A 27,291-nucleotide genomic window follows, 5' to 3' on the forward strand; every position below is an offset into this window, starting at 1 on the left:
CAAATTAAAACCACTTTAAGATTTCACCTTACCCCAGTCAGACTGGCTAAGATCAAGAAAACAAATGATACCAAATGTTGGAGAGGACATAGGGAAAGGGAAACACTCATCCACTGCTGGTGGGCTGCAAACTGGTCCAACCCCTATGGAAAGCAGTGTGGAGAACTCTTAGAAAACTACAGATGAACCTACCATTTGACCCAGTTATACCACTGCTTGACATATACTCAAAGAACTCATCCTATTGCAGAGACACTTGTATATCCATGTGTGTTGCTGCTCTTTTCACAATAGCTAAGAGAAGGAAGAAACCTAAGTGTCCCTCAACTGAGAGGTGGATAATGAAAATGTAGTTCATTTATACGATGGAGTTTTACTCAGCAGTAAAGAAAAATTAAATCATGAAATTTGCAGGTAAATGGATGGAACTAAAAACTGTTATACTAAGTGAAGTAACACAGACTCAGAAAACAAAACAAACAAACAAAAAATGGTGTATGTTCTACCTCATATGTGGATCCTAGCACCAAATCCTGATAAGTGAATATGTATCCAGGCATAACTACAGGATCCAGGATAATGAACAGGAACCAGGGAGGTAAAGGAGAAGAAAGAATATGAAAGACAAGAACAGTAGAAAACAGGTGTTAACAATGGAGATATGGATAATAATGGGGTTATTTTAAGGGCAGGGGGGAGAGAAGGTTGTACAAGGAACCTAGGGGATAAAGGGAAAGAAGGAGCTCAAGAGAAGTTGGATCATAGGAGAAGGGTATTATTAAGGGAGAAATGGAAAAAATGGGGGCACCTTAAATGGGGAAACCATGGTGGAAGGGTTAGACAATGGGAGAGATAAATAAGGCCTAGCTAGTTTAATAAAACCAGAGGGAACAACCAGAGGGAAAACCAGAGGGAACAACCAACTGACAAATTATACATACAACCAGATTGAAGAATGTTAATATTTACCTAGGCAAGGTTGATCCTAGAGCGTTTGGTCTTTGCCCAAGCTCTATCTACATGGCATATGGCAATTAAAAGTACCATACTGGTGGAACTAACTTTCTTGGATATATAACAGCCATACTTTGAGGCCTATACTAATTTGGTCAGGCGGATATAAAGGACAGTTTTTGCTCCTTGCTCTCTTAGGTCGACTAAGTTCGAGGGGACTATGGAGCATCTCTCAAAATGTCCTGTAACTGTGGTGAGTCGCCTGTCCTCGTGAGCAAGGAGGCCGTGGAGGCCCCACCAGATGGACCTGAACCATTGTCCAGTCTACAAAGAGGAAGGTCAACACATAGGAAACATTTCCTCCATGCTTCCAAGTGAAGCCAGCTATGGTCGAGTAGGACCTTTGACTTATCTTCACATAGACAGAACTGGTAAAAGAAAGTAGCCAGGGGCTCCTCCAAAGTCCATATTACCCCTGAGGAACAGATCCTCAAACAACCTTAAGAGTAAAAATAAATTGTTTTATCTGGGCCAACTGTAGGATTTTAAATGTCCAAAAGGAAAGTATAACAAAAGATTAATGGGGTCAATATAATTTTTAAGAGTCGATATGTATAGCTAAAGGCTACATAACAAGAAACAATGCCAGAGAGGTCATACCTTCCTTTGGGTTACCGGCCAAGGTAGCACAAGAGACTCCTAGACAGTAACCCAGCATAGAAGTGGGAAAATGAACAGCAGACCTCAATCTTATCTAAAAGAATATTGACAACTGATTGATTGCTGCTAGATGAGGAACAGTTGGTCCTCCTAAAACAAGGATCTCTAGATAGGCTGACTAGATTCAGCAGATGGACAAGCACTGGAGAATGGCTGGGGGTGTCGACAACACAGAGAGGAATAGGGATGACAGAGTATGTGGGCTCCAGTATGTGGGAGGGGGGAGGCTATGGGAGGGTGCCATTTGGGAAGTGGGTATATAGCTGAATAAGATTGTGTGGGATGTTTTGTATGATATACACACAAAAAAAATCAACAAATTTAAAAAAAGACATATTTGAGGAGGAAGCATAAAAATTTACTTCATGTTAAATAGTAAAGGTGATAAATATTATCAGTGAAATCTACCTGATGACTTTATATCCATACTCAGGTACTAAGGATCCGAGTATAACTGACTGTGACTAGTAATCATCAGATACATAGAGATTAAAGACACGTGTGCAAACATTTAAGCGTTAGTAGCATTTAAAAATGTAGGAAATGGGCATGGTGGTGCATGCCTTTAATCCCAGCACTTGGGAGGCAGAGGCAGGTGGATTTCTGTGCATTCGAGGCCAGCCTGGTCTCCATGGTGAACTCAGGGCATGTGGGGCTACAGGGAGACCCTGTCTCAAAAAGACCAAAAAAGAATGTAGGAAACAGAGCATTTTAAAATGAAATGGAGATCTTCTTTGAAGGGTAAAGAATCATTCAATTTTATATCTTACAGGGCTTATACTGAGTTCAATATTGTATAACTGTATTAATTCAAATGTGAACCCCAAAATTTGCAGCCACTTTTGAAAGAGATGTATCCTTGCTCTGGAGTGTGTTACTGAATATGTTACAGCTATAATGAAATGCTTCTTCTAATCATGTGGTTATTAAATTTTTTAAAAAATCTAAAAAAATAATTATTCAAAGCATAGAAATTTGCTCCTTAATAACTAGTAGATGTGAAAAACATTACCATTGAAATCTACCTAATGACTTTATATCCGTGTTCAGATGCTAAGGAGCTCAGAAAGCAACCAACTATGACTAGTAATAATCAGATATATAAAGATTAGAAATACATGTGCAAACATCGTAGTGTTAATTGCATTAAAAATGAATTTTTCTGTATGATACTGTAATAATGAAATGGAGATCTTTTTTAAAGTTTAAAACCTCATTTAATTTTATGTCTTATAGGGTTTATACTGAGTACAATATTGTATAACTGTATTAATTCAACAGTAAAGCTAAAAATTCACAGCCAATTTTGAAAGAGATGCATCTTAGATCTGGAAACTATTATTGAATACATCAATGGTGTTGTAATGAAATGCTTCTTCTAAGTATGTGGTTACTAAAAAAATAATTTTTAAAAAAGAGTAGGAAAGACTACTGACTTTATATGATTGCTTCTTATCTTTGAATATCTACCTTATGTTCAAGTGATGTTAGTTTAGGGGCGTTTATAAACTAATATCAGGTCTAAGATGGCTTAAGATGAAATCAGCTAAGGATTTCTTCTTGAATTTACAAGTTTGCTGTGTTGAAATATTAGCACAAATGGGTAAAATTATTGTAAGTGGAAGAACATTTGGAATCCTTAATTTTTGTATTTATTAATCAACAAAACATATTTACCAATTTATTACCACTGAGAATTTAGTTGCATGAACAAAAGTGGGTCACAATTTTCATCTATTTTTTAAAAAATAAAAAAATAAGAGATGTAGAAACAGTGAGATGAGAAATTTTCAATAATATTTAAAACTTTTATCGTTAGTTCAAATTTCAATGACTTGCAATTAATGTAGACGATAATTAACTATACTCTTTTCTAGTCTTTAGTTAAATTTAGCAATTTCTGTGAGAGATGGTAACTGTGTATGTGAATAAGTGTTAGACAAAATTTGTGTATTTAGTCTCTAAAAAAGTCTCTACTGGTAGAATACACACATCGAGAACAAGAAAAAATATCTATGATATAACAGCCTTAAAAGAAATGCCAGATATTTAAAACTACACGTGTTAAGGTAATATAAAATATTACAAGCCAAAACCAAATAATTTTTCACAGATGTGCAAATGGAGCTTACAGCATGTAGTTCCTAGAGAGCACAAACAAAGTTATAAACATGCATAAATATTTTGAAAACATTAGTTAGCCCATCTGCAGCTCTTATATACTGCTAAGTACTCTAGATTCCTTTTATCCATTATTTCTTATACTAATTCCATTTTAATTCACAGTTTGTTTAATGACTAGATTCAGTAAACAAGCTTGGAAAGCATTAATAACTTCACTAAACAAGTGGATGATAAAAGGTATGCATTTCCAGTCAGGCCAGCCTGGTCTACCTAGTAAGCTCCAGGCCAGCTGGGGCTACAGGGAGACCCTGTCTCAAAAAGACAAAAGAAAAAAAAAAAGGTACACAGATATAGGAATTAGTTCAAAATCTTTGAGTTGTGCTGGAAGAACACTCTAGGCCAACTGCTGTCCAAAGCCAGCACCTTTTTCTTTGGTACACTGATTAAGGCTAAACACTTCCTAACATATATCTAATTCAACTGAAGACTGTGCTTTTGATATGTCATAATTCATAGGCATTTCTGTTTTTCTCACAATTTTTTTCTCCTTCAAAATATTTTATTCTAATGCAAAGGAAAAAAGACACATTATTATACAGGAACTTTTCACATTTATGTGAAAAGCATATAGTTTACTTTATTCAGTACATAAGCATTTCCCAAAATGTATTAGTAGTTTAATAAAGAAATGAATGAATGCCATAACACTTTTGTTCATTCTCCATTATTAGTCAAGGTTTATATCAATTTTTTCTAATAGCGCCTTTAATGTAAAAGGACTCCCCCCTGACCCCATTGTATAAATGAAGAATCTGAACTGTAGGGTATTTAAGTAACTCTTCAAAGGTTACATTCCTAGTGTGGTCCATAACACAGTCCCACTCAATGATGGCTAATATTAATTGATATCTTGATTGGATTGAGAAACGTCTAGATTAGTAAAGCATATCACTAAGTTTGGAATGATACTTCAGAGTCAATCAAGTAATGTGGAACCCACCCAGAATGTAGATGGTGCTATCTCATAGGCTGGGAGCTCAATGGCATTAAAAGGGAACTAAGAGAACTCCAGTGACCACAGTCTCTCTAGCTGCTTACTGGTAGCCACACCCTCCTTCTGTAGCCTCTGAAACTGGTGTGTAAAGTAAATCTTTCCTGTCTCAAGTTGCTCTCTCAGATATTGTGTCTCAGCAGCGAAGGAAGCTAACTAGAACAGAAAATTGAGACATTGATTTAATTCAACTTGATGATGTGGTTCTTAAGCTTTTAGTACTTTCTTGTGGAAACAATATGAAAACATTGGAGACACTGGCTAGCATGATGTAAGCAGAGAGTAATGGTCAGTTCCGATGGGAGTTTGGAAGACTAGAATGTCACCAGGAATGTGGACAGTGAGGACAGTGCTCATGAAGCTTCAGATGAAAATGAGGACTGTAGTGGTCATTTGTGACAAAAGTTGGCAAGGAATGTAGATACATTTTTGTTCATTCTCTGAGACTTTGAAGGAAAATGAATTTAAAAGTGATGGACATATGGATCTCTTAAAAGAAATATCAATGCAGTTCAGCATTTGGTCTGTGGCCTGATCATTACTATCTTCTTTTATACACATTTATAGTGGGAATTGGTAATACAATGCAGAACAGGAAGATTTGAGATAGACCTTAAAAGAAAAGACCCATAATAATCCAGAACATGAAGATGGGGGAGGGGCAGTAAGGTGAGCGTGGAGAAGGAGGAGGGCATCTGAATACGATCAAAATACTTTGTACGAATTCTCAAATCAATAAAAATATTATGTTTATTTAAATTTATGGATTGGAAGGGTCTTAGTTGGCTGATGTGACGTTTCACTCCTTCAATGGCAGTACTTGGGAGACAAAGACAGGCAAATTTCTGAATTCAGGGCCAACCTGGTCCATATAGCAATTCTAGACCAGCCATCGCTACATAGTGAGACCTAGTGACTTGTGAAATTGTTCCAGTGATTGTCTAAACTTTGGAAGGTATTGATGTGATCTTTCACTGAATGCTTCTTGACTCTGTGGCACATTTGCCACAAGGAATAAGACCAAATTCTTCAAACAATTTCTTTATTCAATTCTATTAAGCAACTTTTATTTTCAAAATATTCAGCGAATACTGATAGTATTCATGTTCTTCAATAAATTTTCTTCTCATATTATGAGATACTATTTTTATTTACTGTTACTATCACAATGAACTTATGGCTGTAGTTTATGCATGTGTTGTATTTAAATAGATTGAAACTGAACCTAATCTTTCAGGCTAGGCTCCAGGTAGTGTGGCATGTGCTTAGGAAAGCAAAGGAGGGACTGTCGCGTGTCCAGGCTCTTTCCTGACTCTCTCAGAAGTTTCAAACAGCATCTTGTGTCTCTGTTTTCTATTTCATGAGATAGGGATGGTATGGATAATTGTGGAAATTGTTTAAATAAGTTCATTTATGTGAAGAATTATGCCTGGGAACAGACCAAGCGCTATATTAAGATCAGCTTGTATTTTTATTGACATGCATGATGTACATGATTTTTGAGTTCCCACCAAAGCTTTTGAGAGGGCAGTTCTAGAGAAATGCTGGCTGGTAGGTTAGCTGGGCTGACCCCTCTACTGGTGCCGGCTCATAGTGAGGACAGGGTTCAGTGAGGGAGAGCTGTGGAGCTGGGACAGGCTCTAGACACCAGGTGTATTGGTAGTTCTCCTCAGAACCGCACCTTTTTTTGGTCTTTTTGAGACACGGTCTCCCTGTAGTCCCGGCTGGCATGGAAATCACTATATAGACCAGGAAATCACTATATAGACCAGGATATCACTACATAGACCAGGAAATCACTATATAGACCAGGCTGGCCTCGATCTCACAGAAATCTCCTGCCTCTGCATCCTGAGCGCTGGGTTTAAACACATGTACCATCATGCCCAGCTCAAACAGCACCTTTGATATAGGGCTTCTAGGAAGTGAAATGAAAGGCTTATAGTCACTAATAATTTGAGGGATATTATTAATAATATTGCTGCAGTTTTAATTAAGATAGTTTTCCCAAGGTCAACTGAGCAGGTAATAAATATTTAGAAAGAGAAAATGCCTTTGGACCAGTCTCTTCGCCGTCATTTGTTCTTTGGTAGTTACTGAATTGTGGATGTTTATATCATTTTATGATGTATTTTTACTCCATAACTTTTATAGATTGAGCATCAATATATTTTACGATTAATACTGACTCTTATTTTAAAATTTCTGGGCTTCAAAGATTTAAGAAGTTACCTAAAATTTAAAACCATTTTTCACAACTCAATTTATTGGAAAAGGGAAAAGAGTGGCCAGATACTGCTTTGAGGCTTTTAAATCAAAATATCTACGATTTTTTTCCCCTCTTTTTCAGAATGTGAAATGAGTTTTTGCTTCCTGTTAACCCTAAGTTTGGAGTTTGGCTTTGCTCTGTCTCCCTCTGGCCTGTATTTGTTCCCCTTGTTGCATCTCTTTCCCTCTTGTCTTCTCTTCTCCCTTCTTTCTGTGGCAGCTTTCAGCTGTGAGCACTAGCCAAATGCTCCATTTATAAAAGCTCCGATGTTTAACAAAGCAAAGCCAGGAAGCATACGGGACTTGACTTCTGTGCCCCCTGTGCTTGTGTTCTATGACTCTGAATTTTCTCAATTCTATTTCATTCTCCTTGTAAATCCGACCTTTTCAAAAGAGCCACTTGTAGACCTGCCTTCTCTTGAGGCCTTTTGGAGTAGCTCCATTAAACTGTGGTTTCCCCTAGCCAGCATCACACCTTGGAGCCTAATTTGATCACGTAATGCAGCCACTAATACACTTAGCTCTTCTACCCAATGTAGCTATCTAGAGAAAAGAGTGCATCCTTGAAAAACATTTTTATAATAGCTGCAGACCCCTTGCAAAATGTTTCCCCTAGCCAATGTACAAGTGATATCTGTTGGTCTGTTACACAGAATAGAGTCAATGATAAATTTTATATCTACAATTTTATTTATTCAATTTTTATTTCAAAGATTTATTATTATTGTTATTATTTGCTTTTTTGAGACAGAGTCTCACTATGTAGCCCCAGCTGACCTGGAGCTGACTATGTAGAGCATCCCAGGCTGGCCTCAATTCCATAGCAATCTGCCTCAGGAGCGCTTGGATTAAAGATGTGTGTGTATATCACCATGCCTGGCAACTTTTATTGCTTTTAATTATGTGTACATGTGTGTGTGGAGGCGTGGGTTCGTGCACATAGATATAGATGGATGATGGGAACTGAATTTAGGGCCTCTGCAAGAGCAATGCCTGCTTTTAACAGCTGAGACATCTTCCCCGCCCCCACCACCACCAATTCAATTTTAGTCTCTACAATCCCTTTAATTAGCTTGATGGCTTTCTTAAAATTTGTGAAAATACTATAATCAAGTCCCACAGCAGCAACTATGGGCAAAAAGCATCACAAAGTTGAGTGGTTCAGTCCTCTAGTGGAAACAATGGAGACTGTTCACAGGGATAGCTCATATGCGTGGAGTATCAGGCTAGATGCCAGTAAGAAACGACACACAAATGAACAGTTAACACTTTTATTTCAAAAACCAGGATTTATACATAACACTTTCTGAGAAAATAATTAAGATACTGTAATTAAATGAACCTCATGTTTTAAACACAATAAGAATATATAGAAAGGTTCAAATGTGAGTTTACTCAAACTTTATTTAAACACAGTGCAGTTTAATTGTTTTAAGGGAGTGATTTCTATCACAAAATGAATGTTATGCTTATTTCTGAGTTTTATTCATTTCTTTTTTTAAAATTCTATAGTATCAACGGTACAAGGGTTTTATCTGATAATGTGGAATATAAGTTATGCATTGAATAATTTTTTCAGTGCTAAATGTGTCATGAAACTTCATGTTTCTTTTCAGAACCAATAGGAAGCCAGCTCATGCTGACAGAAAAAGGAACAGTGCTATCAAAAAGTCCTATTTTATTTGAATAGCATAGACAATCTCAGATTCAAACAAATTCTTCTTTCAGAGCTGTACTTGCTCCCCAGCCCCTAAAAATGGACAGTTGAACAATCTGTGGAAACAAACACATGATTCTTAACCCTCTCTGATTCACATTTCTGCCTTCAGTAAACTGTCTACACTAAACACCTGACCATTTAGTCCAGAATGGTTACAATCACTCGACCGTTCAGAAGTAAAAGCTGTTTGTGATTATAATGTCACTTCCTAAAAAATTTTCTTCTTCTATTACAAAAACTGATCATCACTTTCACATCAAATACCTATGATATACACATGGAAGGAAATGAGAAAATATACTTATGTCCTTTGAAATTGTGGTTCCACAGATACCACATTCCTATATCTTAAAATTGTGCATTTCTAGGTTGATTCTGGAGTTATCATCTCTGTTTACCAACTTAGTGCATGGCAGTGTTTAGCAGGATGCAAAACCTCACCCCCCCATATTCTCTGCTCCTTGTAAGTCCAGTATTAATATTCAAATTCATTTCAATTAAACACTATTACTACTGTCTACTATAGTTAAAAGAGGTTGACTCAACACCTCAAACATCCACACACCTAGAAGAAAAGTTTCCGTTTTGTAAAGCTAGCATTCATTATGCAGTATTTTAATATGCCATAGAACTTTCCATTTAGAATTTTCCTTAAAATATATATTCTTCACATGAAGCTGTCATAAAAAGAAGAGAATATCTTCTCTTATTTCAAAACCATCAAAGTAGATTTTTAAAAACTACTTTTCAAACCCCAGGAGTAGTGTACTTGAAGGGCAAGCACATCAGTATGTTTAAAAAGTGAGTTGAGAAAAGAAGTCAAATTTGATGCCTGTTTGAAGGTTTATTAGTGTTACCCATGAATCCAACTGACTGAAAATGTAACTACTCTTTGCACTGATAATAGTTATGCAGCTATATTGCAGCAAAGCTGTAGCCTGTTATTTCAGTTATTGAAATCACATGAGCAAGTTGTTTAATTTGCCTCAACCTGCTGTCTCTCCAATAGATTTCCAGTGCACAGATGGTTAAAAATGATTCAGAAACTGTTGCTGAATTAGTGTTGTACTGAACATAAAATAATTTGAAGATTCAAAAATGTTTTTGTCATAAGCTTTGCCTGCCCATTGTAGAAAAAAACTCATCATTTTGTGTAAAAATATTTATTACCTGTAACCATAGAAACACAAAATCAATGTGTGTGTTATGTAATATTATGTCAGCAATGCATTTCTCTTTTGAGCATTCTTTTGGTCTAGATTATTGTTCTGCTGAATAACTATTTTATTATTATTATGCTAGGGCAAATGATTGCTGTAAAGAATTTGCAATTTTAATCATAATTTTCCTGGGTATGCTAAATTATGTCTTAATTTTATTCAAAGGCTTTTATTTTTAAAGCAATTAAAGTTATTGTTGATTGGTATTTAGCATCCAATGTTCCTGGAATACTAAAAGAATATGCTTTATACATAATCTTCCATTACAACACACTGTTTGAGAGTAGCGATTTGATATAACAGCATTCACTTGAGTTTTCAAACCAAAGAACTAAAATTATAGCAATTTCACTTGAAATCAATAAATCCATGCACAGGGTTGTGTTCAACAGAATCGCTAAATGCTATTTGTTATTCAAAGATGAACAAATCAATAGAAAAATAGAACTGATAAATCATTAGCACTTTAGTGCCCAGTGGATAAGAAAACTAATAAATCATGCATTTCATACACTTGTTTCCTTATGATATGTTTGAAAACATAAAACATGCAATGATGATGTGCAGGTCAATATGACTGAACAATGCTAAGACTGCTCAGTATTTCATGTTATATAAGACTTTAAGAAACACCATGTAAAGTGATCATTCCATGAGTGCTTTAAGCAGTCAGAGATTCCACCCATGCCACGAACATCTTAAACAGTGACCTCGGCCATTACATATTTTCAAATAAACATTTGGGATGTTGTGGAGATGGGGCTGGACTCGAGTGGGAAGTGGCTAACTGCAAGCATGATTTGCTTCAGTGAGCTCAATATTATTACAGGTACCAATCTACAGTAGAAGGGAACTGATGTGATCGTTTACTTTCTTGAAGTGCACTTAACGGATCCATTAAAAATCACAGACTCCTATGTTGTAAGAGGACCAGATAACCATGAGATTAGCTAATGAGCTTTGACTGTGTTGCATGATCCACTGTTTGCGAATGGTATTTAAATCATAATAAATAGGCAGCTCACTCTTTTCTGGCATTTTAGTTGTCACAAATTAATCATAAGAGCTATACATTTGCTCCACAATGCTTAATTAATTATGCATCAATCCATTTCTCTCAAGCAACTTTTTTTCCTGAATCTTTGGTGGGCAATGCATTCATTAGGCACATAGTTTAAAACATCTATTTGTCTACTAGTGTGATTATGAATTTTCATCTAGATTCTCATGCAGAAAGGATTAAATCTTGTCATAGTATCACAATTACTGCCAGTAACATAGTTTTCTCTTATTTTTTGGAATTAAAACCAAAATTAAACAAAATAAAAACCATTTCCTATTTTTTTAGCACAAGAAAACCCTATGCCTCACATTTTAATTTCCATTCAGAAGAGTTTAGATGAGGAAGAAAAATTACCTAGCTATAGCAAGGTATCAGAGTCAACTATTTAATAAAATCTTTGAATTAAGTTTCTTCTCAAGACATAAGTCAAATATCACTGATACACTGGTTCTAAAGGGGAAAATACAGCAATCTGCACTTATGATCATTGTAGCATCACTGAATAGTGTTGTCAATGATAGTTATTACATCGAGAATCACATTTCCCATGATATTTCTTGGCTCTTTCACAGGTTTTTTCTTACTGGTCAGTACATGGAAATGGGACAAAATGTGAGTAGGAGACAGAAAAACCTATAGGAATGCATGCAAGGAAATATGCAGTATCACTTCATGTAAATTTCTGCTGGTTTTCATGCAAAGACGCCTATAAAAACAGACAACAAATTTTCTAACAGCTGAATTTTACATTAGCTCAGTAACAAAAACTCAAAGCAATTCCATGATTTTGCAAGAGCAGGCTACTTGAAATGGTTCAAAGTGTTCCATGGCCCAATGATGTTATTTAAATTTATGCTAATGCAGGTCACTCCTTGCTTCGGTTTCTTGTTCTTTTAACGAAGGAGCAGAATAACCCAGTTTTGGGGGGAGGGCCCATCAGCATTGGTGCTTGATTCTTGTGTGTAATTTTTATCTAGGAAAGAGAGAGAGAGAGAGAGAGAGTGACAAGGGGCTACAGTACCAAGTTCTGAGAATCTCTGTTGCAGTATTTCACAAGTAACTGAGACAACACAAAGGTGAAATGCAATTTCAGAGTTTCACTACTCAAAATATTTTAAGGGAGATAAGACTGTGCATGTACATAATATCCAAGTGCTAACAAAAAGTACAACTTAGCTGAAGTTACAATTTAAGTATCATGTTATCTGACTTCATTTGTAGTACCGCCATCCACCCAGAACTCTTTATTCAGGCTACATGATTACCCACTGTCATTTCTTGACCATCAGTTGTGTATTATTTATTGAAGTAGGAAAACATACGCCATTATAGTATTCAGAGTCCCCGCTCTGGCCCAGTGTTAGGAGGTACTTAGCACTGGGCAAACCTTATTTATCTTGTTAATCAGATTGTTTCTGTCTTTCAACAGGAGCTCTAAGGTTTCATTTCAAAACAATCATTAAGAATGAAAGTCAAAAGTTAACATGCATTAAAGGTCAGAAATGATGAACTAGCTTTCTAATTTGTTAATTAATTGGTAATAGAATAGAATCAAATATTGAGAAGCCTGCCTAAAACACATGGAGAGACTGTTCCTAAGCTACTCATTTTGATTTCTTTGATATAAAACTACGAATCACCTTAAATGAGACAACCTTAAAGCAGATTATGTCTGCAATTTTCTCTAATTCAACTCTAAATTAGAGAAGACATTTTATGAATATATGCTATGCTCAAAGCTAATTGAAAGCAATTATCAAAGTGGCATTTTGTCTGTGACTTTAAGATACATGGTAAGATAATAAATGATTCTCATTATGTAATAAAAAGGTCACATAGTGCCTTTGGGCTAGTGATGCTAAGAGTTTTTCAAAAGCAATCTGAGACATTTTCTTTAGTGAACTGCGACTGATACAAGAACCATCGCTTATTAAATATCAGTTGTCACCTGCGCAGCATCCGCATCAGAGATGAGTATTTCTTTCAAAAAGAAACACCACCTCATTAAAAGATGAAAAATATATCTCTTAAAGTGCATACCTGACATTTTCAAGTTAAAATGAATCTCCTTCACTTGTCATTCACTAATAGCAATAAAGAGAGAGAGAAGACAGAAAGAGAGAGAGAGGATACGTGTCACGTGAAGCAGATCATTAAAATCAGTACCAGGACTTTTGGGAAATGGAAATTCATAGTCTCAAAGACAGAAGTATGTGAAAAACCTTGAAGAATGAAATTGTGTAAGTCTGTTGGAAGCAGGCTATGCTGGAAAGATTCCGTGTTTCTTTTAAGTTGCACTTGTGAAGGCCACTAGGCTAAGCCTGACTCCTAATCTCTGGATGCTTGCCTTTATTTTTGTTCTCTTAGGAACTGAGAAATTGATAGCCTCAGTTAAGATGTTCAAATACCTCCATATATGCAGATTGAAAATGGTCTCTGCTAGACTTTCCTTCTTTCATTCAGTTTTAGACACACTGAATCCTAGGCAAATGTTTTTTTTTTATTAATTTATTCTTTGACAGTTTCATACACATATAGAAGACGTCCTGCTCATAGCCTTCCACTCTTTCTTATCCTCCCTCCAACTCACCAAATATTTCCCTTCTTCCAACCAAGTCCCTGTCCAGTTTTTATGTCTTTAGATTTTGTCTTTGGTTTTGTTGTGTGACCAACTGAGTTTAAGCAGCATCACCCACAGGGGCTTGGGTGTGAAGCTCTCTACTTGTGCATAGGTAACTCATCAGTGCCTACATAAATGAAAATGGTGACTTCTGCTCTTCTTCCCCAACAGCCCTGCCCTGGACTGCCATTAGATCTCCAGGGGATGTAGGGCCCTATGAGTCCCTCCTCTCTCTATGGCTGAATGTTTACTGGCTGTCTTGAATTGATATTTAAACTCTTCTGAATTCTTTAGATGGAATCTCATACACTACCATTGCCTTTTATTCACTTAAGAGAAATTTTTCTACTCTACCATGGACACTGCACCAGGAATTAGAATAAACATGCAATATGCAATCTTTGCCCCCTAGACATTACAGAGCACTAAGAAGAAGAAATGAGATCCACGTTCAATAACTCTGTTCTATGTGCTGGAATAGGAGGCTATGCCAAAAGGAGCTGTCTTTCAATTCTGAGAATGAATCATCTTATGCAAAAATCTTATTTTTAAATGAGTACCTAAGGAAGCAACGATCACATATTACTTACACAGTAACTCTATCTCCACATCACACAGATATAAGACAAGAAGATAGATTTGATGTTTATAGTCACTGGTCTAAATCTATTAGAGGATATAATGGGATTAGGACATTTTGGAAATGAGAAAATTATTTCCTAATATTAAGACTTTATAAGAAATCTATCTAGTCACATAAAATTTAGGACTGAGGACAGGATGATTTTTTTGGTATTTGTATTCTGTTTGGTCATTATTCTCATTCTACTGGACATCATTTAAAAAGAATAAATTCTTTGTTCTTATTCCTTTAAAAATAGCACAGTATCTCACTCAGTGATATGATGCAATGGCACCTTTAATCCATGTGACGAATTCACAGTCCTTGTTTTCGGTGTCGAAGAAGTATAACAGCCAATCTTAGTTTTACAATTATTTATGACCTGTCTCCTTGGTTGCTTGAACTCTCATGTGGTCAATGTACACAATTATTTTTAAACCTAACTTTATTTCTGCAAAAATAAAATGAGAAATAATTGGTAATATTTTCCTCTTGGTCGGGAGACAAGAAGGAAGAACTAGCATGCACAAAGCTTGCAGTACCTATCCAAGCTCTGTGCACACAGCATCTCATTGGATAATTATGTGTCTTTTTACTTGGCTGAAGCAAAGACAGTTCCATTAAGGATGAAGTTGCATGAAGAAAGAAAGACATTGCTTTAAAATGAGCAAGAAGTGTGGCGGAATACATGAGGTTCAGTGAGGGGCTGGGGAGTGTGGATGGAGGAGAGGGTTGGGGACTGTTATATGAAATGTATAAAAGCACAATAAAAAATTTTAAAAATGTGAAAGATAAAAATTGGTCTCAGTGGTCGAGCATATTGGCGCACTTTAATTCCAGCCTTTGGAAGACAGAGGCAGGTGGATCTCTGTGAAATTGAGTCCAGCCTGGTATACATAGTAAGTTCCAGGCCCTCTGGGGCTGCAGGGAGACATTGTCTCCAAAAGACTCCCCCACACACACCAAATTTTCCTCAATGGAATGGTTCCCACCCCCATGAAAGATATTTCTGATGCCTGTTGACTCTTTTTCTGCCTTCCTATTTCAAATTGGGATTGGCTACATATAAAAATATGAAGAAAATATTGATTTTAGTTTCAATTTTATAATTACCATGATATGAGAATGTAGCACAAATTAGTAACCAGATCAAGAATAATAAAACAGTTTCCTTGTGTCTAATGCATTGTTAAAGTAAAGAGAGGTGGAAATATTTGATGCCGACAAGGAACCACAAAAACATATAAATGACTTGAGTCAAACACTGTTTGGAAAATGTAACAAAGAAAGTAAGAGTCTGCAGTGTTGCTACCTCATAATAGCAATATTAAGGATAGTAATATATATATATTTATTTAATATGTCAATTAAAATTATTAAAAATATTAGCAATAATAAACATAAGACTGACTTAGCCTTCACTGTGCCAAGCTTTATGCTAAGTCCTCTGTGCATGCTGTGAGTGTTTCTTGTTTCACATTATGGGCACTCAATTCCCCTCCAATGGTCTGCCTATCATCTCACATTCACTACTAACTCTAATTTCATTGATTTTATAATATGTAATTTATCCTCATAGCACTCTGTTGCATGATATTTAGATGGAATAAATTGCCATATTAAGGATACGCAGCCATAGAAATAAAATATCACATACTACTGTGCTGATTCGCTTTACCAGCTTTGTCATTGTGTCATTTGAAGCTTGTGATACTAAGGATTACATCTGAATGCTATGAAATGACATTTTCCTATTGTACCACAGTGGGACCAGGGTAGCTCTCAACTTTGATGTTGCATGATAAATAAGTAATCTCAAGAAAACAGACACCAAACTGCTATTGAAAAGCATAGACTTGAAGTATGATTTCATACAAGTTAAAGAGGAAGTTTATATCTTACTGTATTCATATCTTACTGTGTTCGAGCACAAAGTGATGAAGTCTGCTCATTGTAGTGCTCTCTTCAAGACTTATTTCAGTCTCTGGTACATTTTTCAAACGGTATTTGACTCAGGTCATTTGTGTGTTTGCCTGGTTCCGTTTGTCAGCATCAAATATTTCCACCTCTCTTTATCATGAAAAGTAGTTTCTCTTACTTATGTCATCTAAACAGACTATTCAACACCCTCTCCTCTGAGGCCATATCTATCTCCAAGGACTTGGCGAAGCATTTTTATAACCCTGAAGCCGAGATGGACTTGTTTTACTTTAAGGAACTCTGACAACCTGTTGCTATAATTTCAATCTTCAGTGTCCCTCAAGGGTCCATATATCACAGGTTTGGTGGCCATTCTGTGGCACCATTGGGAGGTAGTGGGGCTTTTAGGAGGTGGAGCCTCATGGAAGGAAGTTAGGTCATTGGGGGTGTACTCCAATATCTAAGCCCTTCTCTCTTTTTTTGTTTCTCCATTGTCATGAAATGAGCATGCCTCCTCTGCCACATATTCCAGTCATGATGTTCTGTGTCACTGCCAACCCAGAGCAACTGGGCCAAACAACCATGTACAGAAAGCTCTGAAATTTTAAACCTTTCCTCCTTATAAACCACTTCTCTCAAGTATTTTATCACAGTGAAGCAAAGCTGGCTAATACACCTATAAAAAGAAAATTTTTCTTCACATTCTTATTTTTATAATATCTGATTTTTATCCTCCTAAAGAATCCTAGAATATATATGACTACATCTTTATTTTACAATAGAGGCCAAAGAAACTTAGTTTCTGTAAGCTGTATGACACCAATCATTTGTAAGCACAAGAGCTGAGGAATTACCTCTCCCACAGTGCCCCTTGTAACTTCCAGCTCTACTCCTGACTGTTAGCTAATGTTTTGGAAAGCTTTTCCTTCCTTCTTGAGAACAGTTCGTGCCATGTAACCCAAGGCTGCCCTCCAACTGGTGACCTTATTGCCTCAGTCTCCCAAGTGCGGAGTTCATAGGCATGCACCTCTGTACTCAAGTTTCCTCCCCCACAACAAGTATCTCCCCCTGTCTTGCCTAGTTCAAATCAAATATTGTGAAATTAAAAAGAAAAATGTTATAAAGAAAACTAAATACTTTCAGGAATGAAAACAGTTGATATACAGAAAAATAAAAATCAACATGGTGTCTCAAATATATTCATCTAGAAGACAATGGAAGTACACACTTAAATCCCAGAGAAGTTAATTTTATCCCAGAGTTCTATATTCAATCAATATAATGATTAGCTGCAAGAGTAGATTGAAGACATTGTCAGTCACAAAAGGATCTAGAGAGTTAGCTTCATATATATACATTCTAAAAGAATGTCGTTCTTATATAGCTTTTAAAGTATATTTGAGGGTGTTCTGCAATGAAACGAATTTAATAAGAAGATATGAAGTGAGAAAGAGAGTGGCAGGTTTGTGGAGAACCAGAGAAAAATCTTCAGGGAAAGACTATGGACTTATAGAGGAAGATGTTTAATTGATATATGGAATTTTAAAAAGAAAAATAAGAGCTAGTATAATGGTGACCTTGCAGGGAAAAGCAAGAAAAAACTCTAAAAACATGACAGAAAAAGTATCTGTGGTTCATTATCAGTTCTACAATTAATAATGTTTGAACTCCTTTCTATAGCATGGATCAAGTATAGCACACTTAAAATGCAAACATAAGAAAATTATATACAGATATGGAGTAAAGTATTTGAAAAAAATAGTTAAAGGCCAACTCTTAATGCACCTCACCTGAAGTTGAGCCTAGTGACATAGCAGTTATGGGACAGAGAGTGACTTCATCTTGTAGGTCTATAATTCTAGGTTTTAAAATATACAGGTATTATTTTAGTTCAAATGTTAAGAAGATTTGAAAGAGTCTCTGTAAACATGATCTCATTACATTCCAAAGATCTACTTGTTTGGATGATACCTTCAGGCTTAGAGGACTTACAAGGTCAGTGCTGCTTGCTGGCTTGTTCCTCTGGTCCATGCTCAGCCTGATTTTATGCAAATCAGGATGACATGCCCAGGGTGGCATTACCCACAGTGGGATTGGCCCTCTTACATCACTCAACAGTCAAGAAAGTTCCTCACAGACATGCTAGTGGCGTGTCTGCTAGTGGCAATTGCCCAATATGCCAAACTTGGTGTCAAGTTGACAACCAAAGCCAACCATGGCAGTAGTCCAATGTCATTCTTAGAGTATATGTAAATAAATATGACCATGTTCCAATAAATTTTATTTATGAAAACTAAAATTTGAATTTCATATATTTTTCCCATTATGAATCATTACTCTACATTTGATTTGTCTACCATTTAAAGATATGAGAACTGTGCTTATATGTGACTACACAAAAGTAGGCACAATTCGGTGACCTTTGATACAATTCATTTTCATATTGAAAATTAAATGAACTGTGAGCTACAAAGTAAAACATATTTTAATATCAAATTATGTTATACTAAGTGATCGTAGCTGAAAGATGGAAGTAATTTTCTGTGGTCTATCTGTGCTGTACTAAGTACCACCATTCAGAATTTATTTAGTGGAAAATTCTCAATTGGAATATATACTAATAGCCCTCAAGTTTGGTAACATACATACTGATTAAATTTGGCTTCAATGCATTAGCTCTGTAACTGATTCTCATTGCCCTGTACTAAAGTAACCTTAATAATATCCTGGTTCTTAAAATGTACCTTAGCAGGTAGCATCTCCTTTGTAAATATTCTCCCTGTGCCTAGCCAAAAATTTCTGACCTGGCTTTATCTCTTTAGAGTTTATTACCCCTAGATTTGTTCGGCTGCCTTAGAAATGAATGGGTTTTTCAGAGCAAAATAAATGCCATAAAATATAGGTGGAGAGAGCTCAATTTAGCAATTATATGGAACATTAAAAGTTACCTAGTTTGGTTTTGGAATAAGATTGTGTCCTTCCAATAATGGAAACCGCTTTGAATTCAGGCATGCAGCAGAGCCATATGACAGCGGGGATAAAGTGCATGCTAAAATTTCAGGTCCGTAACTGCCAAAAAAGCAAAGCAATGAAACCTAACAATTTTCTGAAATCCCATCTCAGCTTCTCTATGATTCTAGCCATCATTTTCTGGAGTGATCACAATTTCCAAATTTAATGCTGAAATCTTGAATAACATCAAATTCAAAGAAACCATTATGACGATTTTAAAACAAAATCTTTAAAAAAATGAAGTCTAGAGGTTTCCTTGCTGACACACTTCACAGGAATTTTAAATATGTACAGAAAAGAGAAAACTTTTTCTTTTTAAAAGAAATCATTGGGTCATTTGGTCATGAACTAGTTATACCTGGATTTGAATTCTCCTTAAGATGCACATTTTGCTCTTCATTCCAAAAGTATTTATGTGGATTTAATTAGCTTCCAGGAAAGCCAAGGACATTTTAATATAATTTTTGTTATTCCTCTATCTCCATTGAAAAATGATACTGAAAATTTTAATCCACACATCTTCGTGTCTTTGGTTTTATGACAAAAACAAACAAACAAAAATAATGGGATTTTAAAAAACTTACAAAAAATTCTCCCTTCTCACTACAATAAAAATACATTCACAACTGGAAGATTTACGTTTCTGTATGAATAATGTTTCATCTCAAATTTTCCTGTGTGGATTTTTTAGAAAAAAATTACTTTTTAATTTTTATTTTATGTGTACCAGCATCTTGCCTGCATGTATATAAGTGCACCCGTGTCATGCAATGCCCGCAGAGGTCAGAAGAGGAAGTCGGATTCCCCAAAACTGGAGTTACTGACACTTATAAGCTGCCATGTGGGTGCTGGGATTTGAACCTGAGTCCTCTACAAGAGCAGTCAGTGCTCTTAACCTCTGAGCTATCTGTCCAGTCCCCCTATATGGACTTTTTCATCTAGTGTAAGTCTTAAAAAAGCAGATTTGAGACCTAAAGCAGAGGCATGGCCTTGCCTCTGGGTACCTTGGACACTGTAACAAGCCAGCAAGCTTTTGATACTCCTTCTTCATTTATCCAATAGCACTGCAAGTGCTACTTCATGCTACATGTTACATACATGATTAATAGTAGTAGCTAGTATTTTTCAACAGCAATGTATTTATATATTTAATGTGATGTGTTGTACACTGAAAAACATATTTTATCAACCTTTCTATCTGAGATAATGCCTTCCAATTTCCTTGAATGGCATTGGGAGACTGCCTAGCATGGTCACTTACTGTCTCTCTGGCATCAGGTAGCAGTCCTGTCACATGCTACTTTCCTCTTTTACCCAAAGAAATGTTAAAAAATTGCTGTGTTACTAGTTGATAAAAGCATTTTTAAAATGAATAAACAAACAAAAACCCAAAGGATGTCCAGTCCCTAGGCTTAACCACATTGTCTATTTGGAGCATCACAGCAATGATCTGAAAGTCCTACCCTTCAGTGTTAAGATTCTTGATGGTAATACAATTTTCACTTTACAGCCATTAAAGAATTTCCACTGCAATGTTAATGATAAAATGATATGTAATGACAACAATGTGTCATGGGCATTGATTAGTGAGCATGGTTTAGCTTAACTATGATAGAAAGAAAACTACATGATTGTTTTCCAGATTCTCCCATTTCAAAGAATTCTCACATCATTTATTTGGCTGCTCAAGATGACTCTGAAATACAGACTCTGAGTTCCCTTTGTCTTAACTCCTGTAGCCAAACTCCCACTAAATCTGACTGATTTTCTCTCCTCCTCTAAAACTACTCTTCCATTATCTTCTCAGCATTGGGTCTTGACACCACACTTCTCCTCACTCTCTCTTGCATGTTTCCTTAGTTCTACATGACTCCTGACAGAAAGCTTAAGATCCTTCCTGTGGGCTTCAAGGCCCTGCAGCAGAGGTTCTTAGCCAATTACCTGTTTTACCCAGGCCTCCTTTTCTTTGGTTCAACATCTATCTTGCCTTCAGGTCCTTGTGTGCTAGGCATACTGCTGTTTTCTCTCTATGGAACAGTCTTCCTTCCCTTTGGGCTTTGTTATTTTCTGTTCAGATTTTAGTTTTCAATGCATTTTAAAATCATTTGAAAGTCCGTCCAAGTCTCTTTTGACTGGACCCAGTCTTTCGATTATACTGTCTCAGAGCAGCATTATAGCCCAGGAACATTGTATGTCACTGACTATTGAACCATCACATGAGCCTTCATTCACAAACCAATTTCATTCTTAAAATTTTGTATTTGTGTGACTATTTGAGTAACATATAGCTACAATGAGTTCAGGAATCATGTCATAATATTTTTCCCTTTCTGTTATTAAAGTATCAGCACTTTCATTAATGCATCATTGATAAAGTATTATCAATATTATTAATATAGGACTTTATAAATAGGCATTTTATGAAGGAATATGTAAGTAAATCCTTTCTATTTTTTAACTTACTTTAATAAAATAATTACATTCTCTTAGTGATTTTCACTACTTGATGTAAACATCATGTTTAATAATACTCATTTCCCCCCACAGAATTCTGGTGGGGATGATGCAATGTCACATATGAAGATTTGAAACTTGTCACCTCAGACAAAACCTTGTGAAACTGTATTCAGAATACTCAAGGGAACAGAAACAATAAGCCATTATATTCTTTTCACTTTATTTTCATTAAGAGTCTTTCAGTTCATAACTTATGAGTTGCATAAGATCCTTACGAAACACTGGATCTGTTCTGTATTGATAGCCATGCAGGTTGGTGCCTCTTAACAGAAAGCTTACAGCATGTTAGTTTAATTCCTAATTTATTTTATTTTTTTATTGATTTCTTTTTGTGTGTTTCATACAGAACATCCCAAACAATCTTACTCATCTTTATACCCACATCCCAAATGGCACCCTCCCATAGCTTCTCTCCCCCCACCCCACTGGAGCCCATATACTCTGTCATCCCTGTTACTGTCCACTGTGTTGTTGGTGCCCTCAGCCGTTCCTCAGTGCAAGTCTGTCCTCTGAGTCAAGTTGGCCTATCTAGAGTCTCTTGTTTTAGGAAAATCAGCTCTTCCTCAAACTGCCAACATTCCTTTAGATAAGATTGGGATCTGCTGTTCATTCTCCAAGTTCTATGCTGGGTTACTGTCTGCGAGTCTCTTGGGCCAACCTGGCCAACAACTCATAAGAAGAGATCTCCTGTCTGGCATTGTTTCTTACTATGTGACCTTTAGCTATACAAATGTAGTCTTAAAGAAATATACTGATCACCTTAATCTTTGCTTGTACTTTTCCTTCTGGTGTTTAAAAATATACAGTTGGCCCAAATAAACCAACTTATTTTTACTCTTAAAGTCAATTGAGGATCTGTTCCTCAGGAGTCACATGGGCTTGGGAGGAGCCCTGGCTCCTTTCTTTTACCAGTTCCATCTGTGTGAAGATAGGTCAAAGGTCCTCCTCGACCATGTCTGGCTTCACTTGGAAGAATGGAGGAAATGTTTCCTCTGTGTTGACCCTCCTCTTTGTAGACTGGACACTGGTTCAAGTCCATCTGGTGGGGTCTCCATGGCCTCCCTGAACGAGAGGACAGGTGACTCACCACAGTTAGAGAACATTTTAAGAGATGCTCCATAGTCCTATGGAACTTAGTTGACCTTGGAGGGCAAGGAGCAAAAATTGTCCTTAAGTCCCCCTGACCAGATTAGTATAGGCCTCAAAGTATGGCTGTTAAACATCCAAGAAGGTAAATTCCACCAGTCTGGTGCTTTTAATTACTATGTGCTATGTAGATAAAGCTTGGGCAAAAATCAAATGTTCTCAGATAAACTTCCATTGGACTAATATCATTCCCTCTGGAGTTTTAAAACTACCTAGGCATTATTTATCTCTCTGTCTAACCCTTCCACCATGTTTTCCCCATTTAAAGTGTCCCCATTTTATCAATTTTTCTGTTAATAATACCCATCTCTTATAACCCCACCTCTCTTAAGCTCTTTCTTTCCCTTTATCCCCATTTCCTTGTATAACCTCCCTCCATGCTCCCATTTAAATAACCCAATTTTTATCCATATCTCCCTTAGTAACATCTATAGTCTACTGTTTCTTTCTCAGATTCTCTCTTTTCCTTTATCTTACTGTTTCCTTTTCATTATTCTGGTTCCTGTAGTTATGTCAGGATGCATACTCAATTATAAGGATTTGGTGCTAGGATCCCCATATGAGGGAGAACATAGGTCATTTGTTTTTCTGAGTGTGTGTTACTTCACTTAGTATAACAGTTTCTAGTTCCATCCATTTACCTGCAAATTTCATTTCATCTTTGTTTACTGCTGTGTAGAACTCCATCATATAAATGAACCACATTTTCATTATCCACTCCTCAGCTGAAGGACACTAAGGTTGCTTCCAACTCTTAGCTATTGTGAAAAGAGCAGCAACAAACATGGACGTACAAGTGTCTGCAATAGGATGAGTTCTTTGGGTATATGCCAAGGAGTGGTATAACTGGGTCAAATGGTAGGTTCATTTGTAGTTTTTTAAGAGTTCTCCACACTGCTTTCCATAGGGGTTGAACAAATTTGCAGCCCCACCAGCAATGGATGAGCATTCCCCTTTCCCTACATCCTCTCCAACATTTGGTATCATTGGTTCTCCTGATCTTAGCCAGTCTGACTTGGGTAAGATGAAATCTTAAAGTGGTTTTAATTTTCATTTCCTTAATTATTAATGATGTTGAGCACCTTTTAAGATGCTTCTTAGCCATCCTTATTTCTTCTTTTGAGAATTCTTTGTTCAGCTCCTTAGCCCATCTTTTAATTGGGTTACTTCCATTCTTTATTCTTTGTTTTTTTTTTGTTTTTTTTTTAAGTACTTTTTATATTCTGGATGCTAAACCTCTGCCAGATATGTCACTGGTGAAGATGTTTTTCCCACTCTGTGGGTTTTCTCTTCACTTCTTTGGTTGTTTCTTTTGATGTTCAGAAGCTTTTTAGTTTAATGAGGTCCCATTTGTTGATTCTTGACATTATTTCCTGAGCAATTGAAGTCTGGTTTAGAAAATCTTTTCCTACACCTATATATTGTAAGTTATTGCCAATGTTTTCTTCTAACAGTTTCACAGTTTCAGGCTTCACATTGAGGTCTTTGATCCATTTTGAGTTGACTTTTGTGCAGGGTGAAAGATAGGGGTTTAGTTTCATTCTTCTACAAGTGCAGATCCAGTTTTGCCAGCACCATTTGCTGAACATGTTGTCTTCCTCCAGTGAATATTCTTGGCCCCTTTGTCAAATACCAGGTGGCTGAAATTGCAATTACTCATATTTGGGTCTTCAATTTTGTTCCATTGGTCTATGGGTCTTTTTGTGTTCCAGTACCATGTTGTTTTTATGACTATAGCTCTGTAATACAGTTTAAAATCTGGTATAGTAATCCCCCTAGCATTGCATGTAGTGCTCAGCGTTGCTTTGGGTATCTGAGGTCTTTTGTGCTTCCATATGAATTTTAGGATTTTTTTTTTCAGTTGTGTGAAGAATGTCATGGGGATTTTGTTTGGGATTACATTGAATCTACAAATGGGTTTTTCTAGGATAGTTGTTTTCACAACGTTAATTCTTCTAATCCATGAGCATGGGAGGTCCTTCCATCTTCTGCTGTCTTCCTCAATCTCTTTCTTTAAGGATTTGAAATTTTCATTGTAGAGGTCTTTAATGTCTTTGGTCAGATTTATTCCGGGATTTTTTTTTTTCAGGTTATTGTGAAAAGGAGGGTTTCTAAGTACTCGTTCTCTGATTGCTTGTTTTTGGTATATAGAAAGGTTACAGACTTTGTAGATTAATTTTGTAACCTGCCATGTTACTGAGTTTAATCATTTCTAGTTTTGCAGTGAAATTTTTGGCATCTCTTAGATATAATATATTGTCTGCAAAAGGGGATAATTTGATCTCCTCTTTTCCAATTATTGCTTATTTAATTTCCTTCTCCTGTCTTATTGCTCTTCCAAGAGTTTCAAGCACTGTGTTAAAAAGGAGTGGAGATAGTGGACAGCCTTGTCTGGTTCCTAGTTTTAATGGGAATTCTTCCAGTTTTTCTCCATTTAGAATGATGTTGGCTATGGGGTTTCCTTCTAGTCCCTCTAGGACTTTGAACATAAATGCATGTTGAGTTTTGTCAAAGGTCTTCTGTTCATGAATTGAGATGACCATGTGGTTCTTGTCTTTGAGTCCATTTATATGATTTATGATGTTTATTCACTTACATATGTTGAATCATCCTTGCATCTCTGGAATAAAGCCAACTTGACTATGGTGGATGATATTTTGATATGTGTCTCCATGTGGTTTGCAAGTATTTTATTGAAAATTTTACATCTATGTTCATTAGGATATGGGTCTATAGTTTTCTTTTTTGGTTGTATCTTTACCTGGTTTTGGTATTAGAGTGATGCTGTCTTCATAGAAGAATTTGGAAGGTCTCCCTCCATTTCTATCTTTTTTGAATAAATTAAGTAGTATTGGATATAGATCTTCTCTAAATGTCTGGTAGAATTCTGCTGTAAATCCATCTGGTCCTGGCCTTTTATCAGTCAGGAGATTTTGTATTACTGTTTCAATTTCCTTATGTGTTATGGGTCTCTTCTTGGTTTAGTCTTGGTGGTACCCATTCTTTTAGATACATGTCCATTTCTTTTAGGTTTTCAAATTTAGTAGCGTATAGGTTTTTAAAGTATTTCCTTATAATGTTCTGTATCTTTCTGGTGTCTGTTGTGATGTTTCACCTTTCATCTCTGATTTTGTTGATTTGGAGGTTCTCTTTCTTTCTTTTGGTTAACCAGGCTAGCAGTCTGTCAATCTTTTTATCTTTTCAAAGAACCAGCTCTTGGTATCTTGATTCTTTGTATTGTTTTCTTTGTTCCTATTTCATTAATTTCTGCTCTGATTTTTGATATTTCTTCTCTTCTGCTGGGTTTGGGTTTCATTTGTTTCTGCTTTTCGAGTGGCTTGAGTTGCAATGGTGTCATTTATTTGTGTTCTTTCTGATTTTTTAATGAAGGCACTTAGAGCTATAAACTTCCCTCTAAGGACAGCTTTCAACATGCCCCAGAGATTTGTTGTGTTGTATTGTCATTTTCATTTAGTTCCAGGAATGCTTTTATTTCCTTCTTAATTTCTCCTTTGACCCATTCATCATTCAGGAGTGTGTTGTTTAATCTTCGTGTGTTCACGTAGTTACTAGGGTTTCTCTTGGTGTTGATTTTAAGCCTTATCGCATTGTGGTCTGATAGAATGCATGGAATTATTTCAATCTTTTTGCATTTGTTGAGGTTTGTTTTGTGCCCCAGTATGTAGTCAACTTTGGAGAAAGTTCCATGGGGTGCTGAATTGAAAGAATATTCTTTGGTACTTGGGTGGACTATTTGGTAGATGTCTGTTAGGCCCATTTGATGTATGGTATTGTTTAATAAGCTGTCTCTCTGTTAATTCTCTATCCTTTTGACCTACCTAATGGAGACAATGGGGTATTGAAGTCCCCTACTATTCATGGGTTGGCATTAATCTGGTTCAAAAAGTCCTGTAATACTGTTTTTATGAAGTTGGGTGCACCAGAGTTTGGTGAATATATGTTCATGATTGTATTATCTTCTTGGTCAATTGCTCCTTTGATCAGAATGAAGTGGCCTTCTATATCTCTTATGATTAGTTTAAGTTTGAAGTCTATTTTGTCAGATATTAGAATTGTAACTCCTGCTTTTTTCTTAGTACCATTTGCTTGGAATATTTTTTCCCATCCCCTTACCTTAAGGTAGTGCCTGTCCTTGAAAGTGAGATGGGTTTCTTGCAGACAACAAAAAGATGGGTTTTCTTTCTTAATCCATTCACCTAGTCTGTGTCTTTTGACTGAGGAGTTCAGTCCATTGATATTTAAGGTTATTAATGAAAGATGTGCATTGATTCCAGTTGTTCTGATTTCTGTTCACATTCTTGGTGTAACTGTGC

The 27,291-nt window shown here is 36.2% G+C and overlaps 1 protein-coding gene across 6 annotated transcripts in view; it reads right to left on the minus strand.

Annotated features, from left to right (window-relative positions):
* Window positions 1-8,422: 8,422 nt before the first annotated feature.
* The window catches only part of Dgkb (diacylglycerol kinase beta), a 772,948-nt gene continuing 754,079 nt past the window's right edge, over window positions 8,423-27,291 (minus strand). For 5 of the 6 annotated variants that reach the window (XM_008828356.3, XM_017796961.2, XM_008828359.3 and 2 more), the window contains one exon: window positions 8,423-12,093. In XM_008828356.3, coding sequence (XP_008826578.1) covers window positions 11,986-12,093 — 108 coding nt within the window. In that variant the 3' untranslated portion in view covers window positions 8,423-11,985. The remainder of the gene's footprint in view (window positions 12,094-27,291) is intronic. The other variant, XM_008828360.3, reaches the window with a different exon arrangement.

The sequence above is a fragment of the Nannospalax galili genome, unplaced genomic scaffold, assembly GCF_000622305.1.
Source record: "Nannospalax galili isolate Female #2095 unplaced genomic scaffold, S.galili_v1.0 scaffold452, whole genome shotgun sequence".
NCBI lineage: Eukaryota > Metazoa > Chordata > Mammalia > Rodentia > Spalacidae > Nannospalax > Nannospalax galili.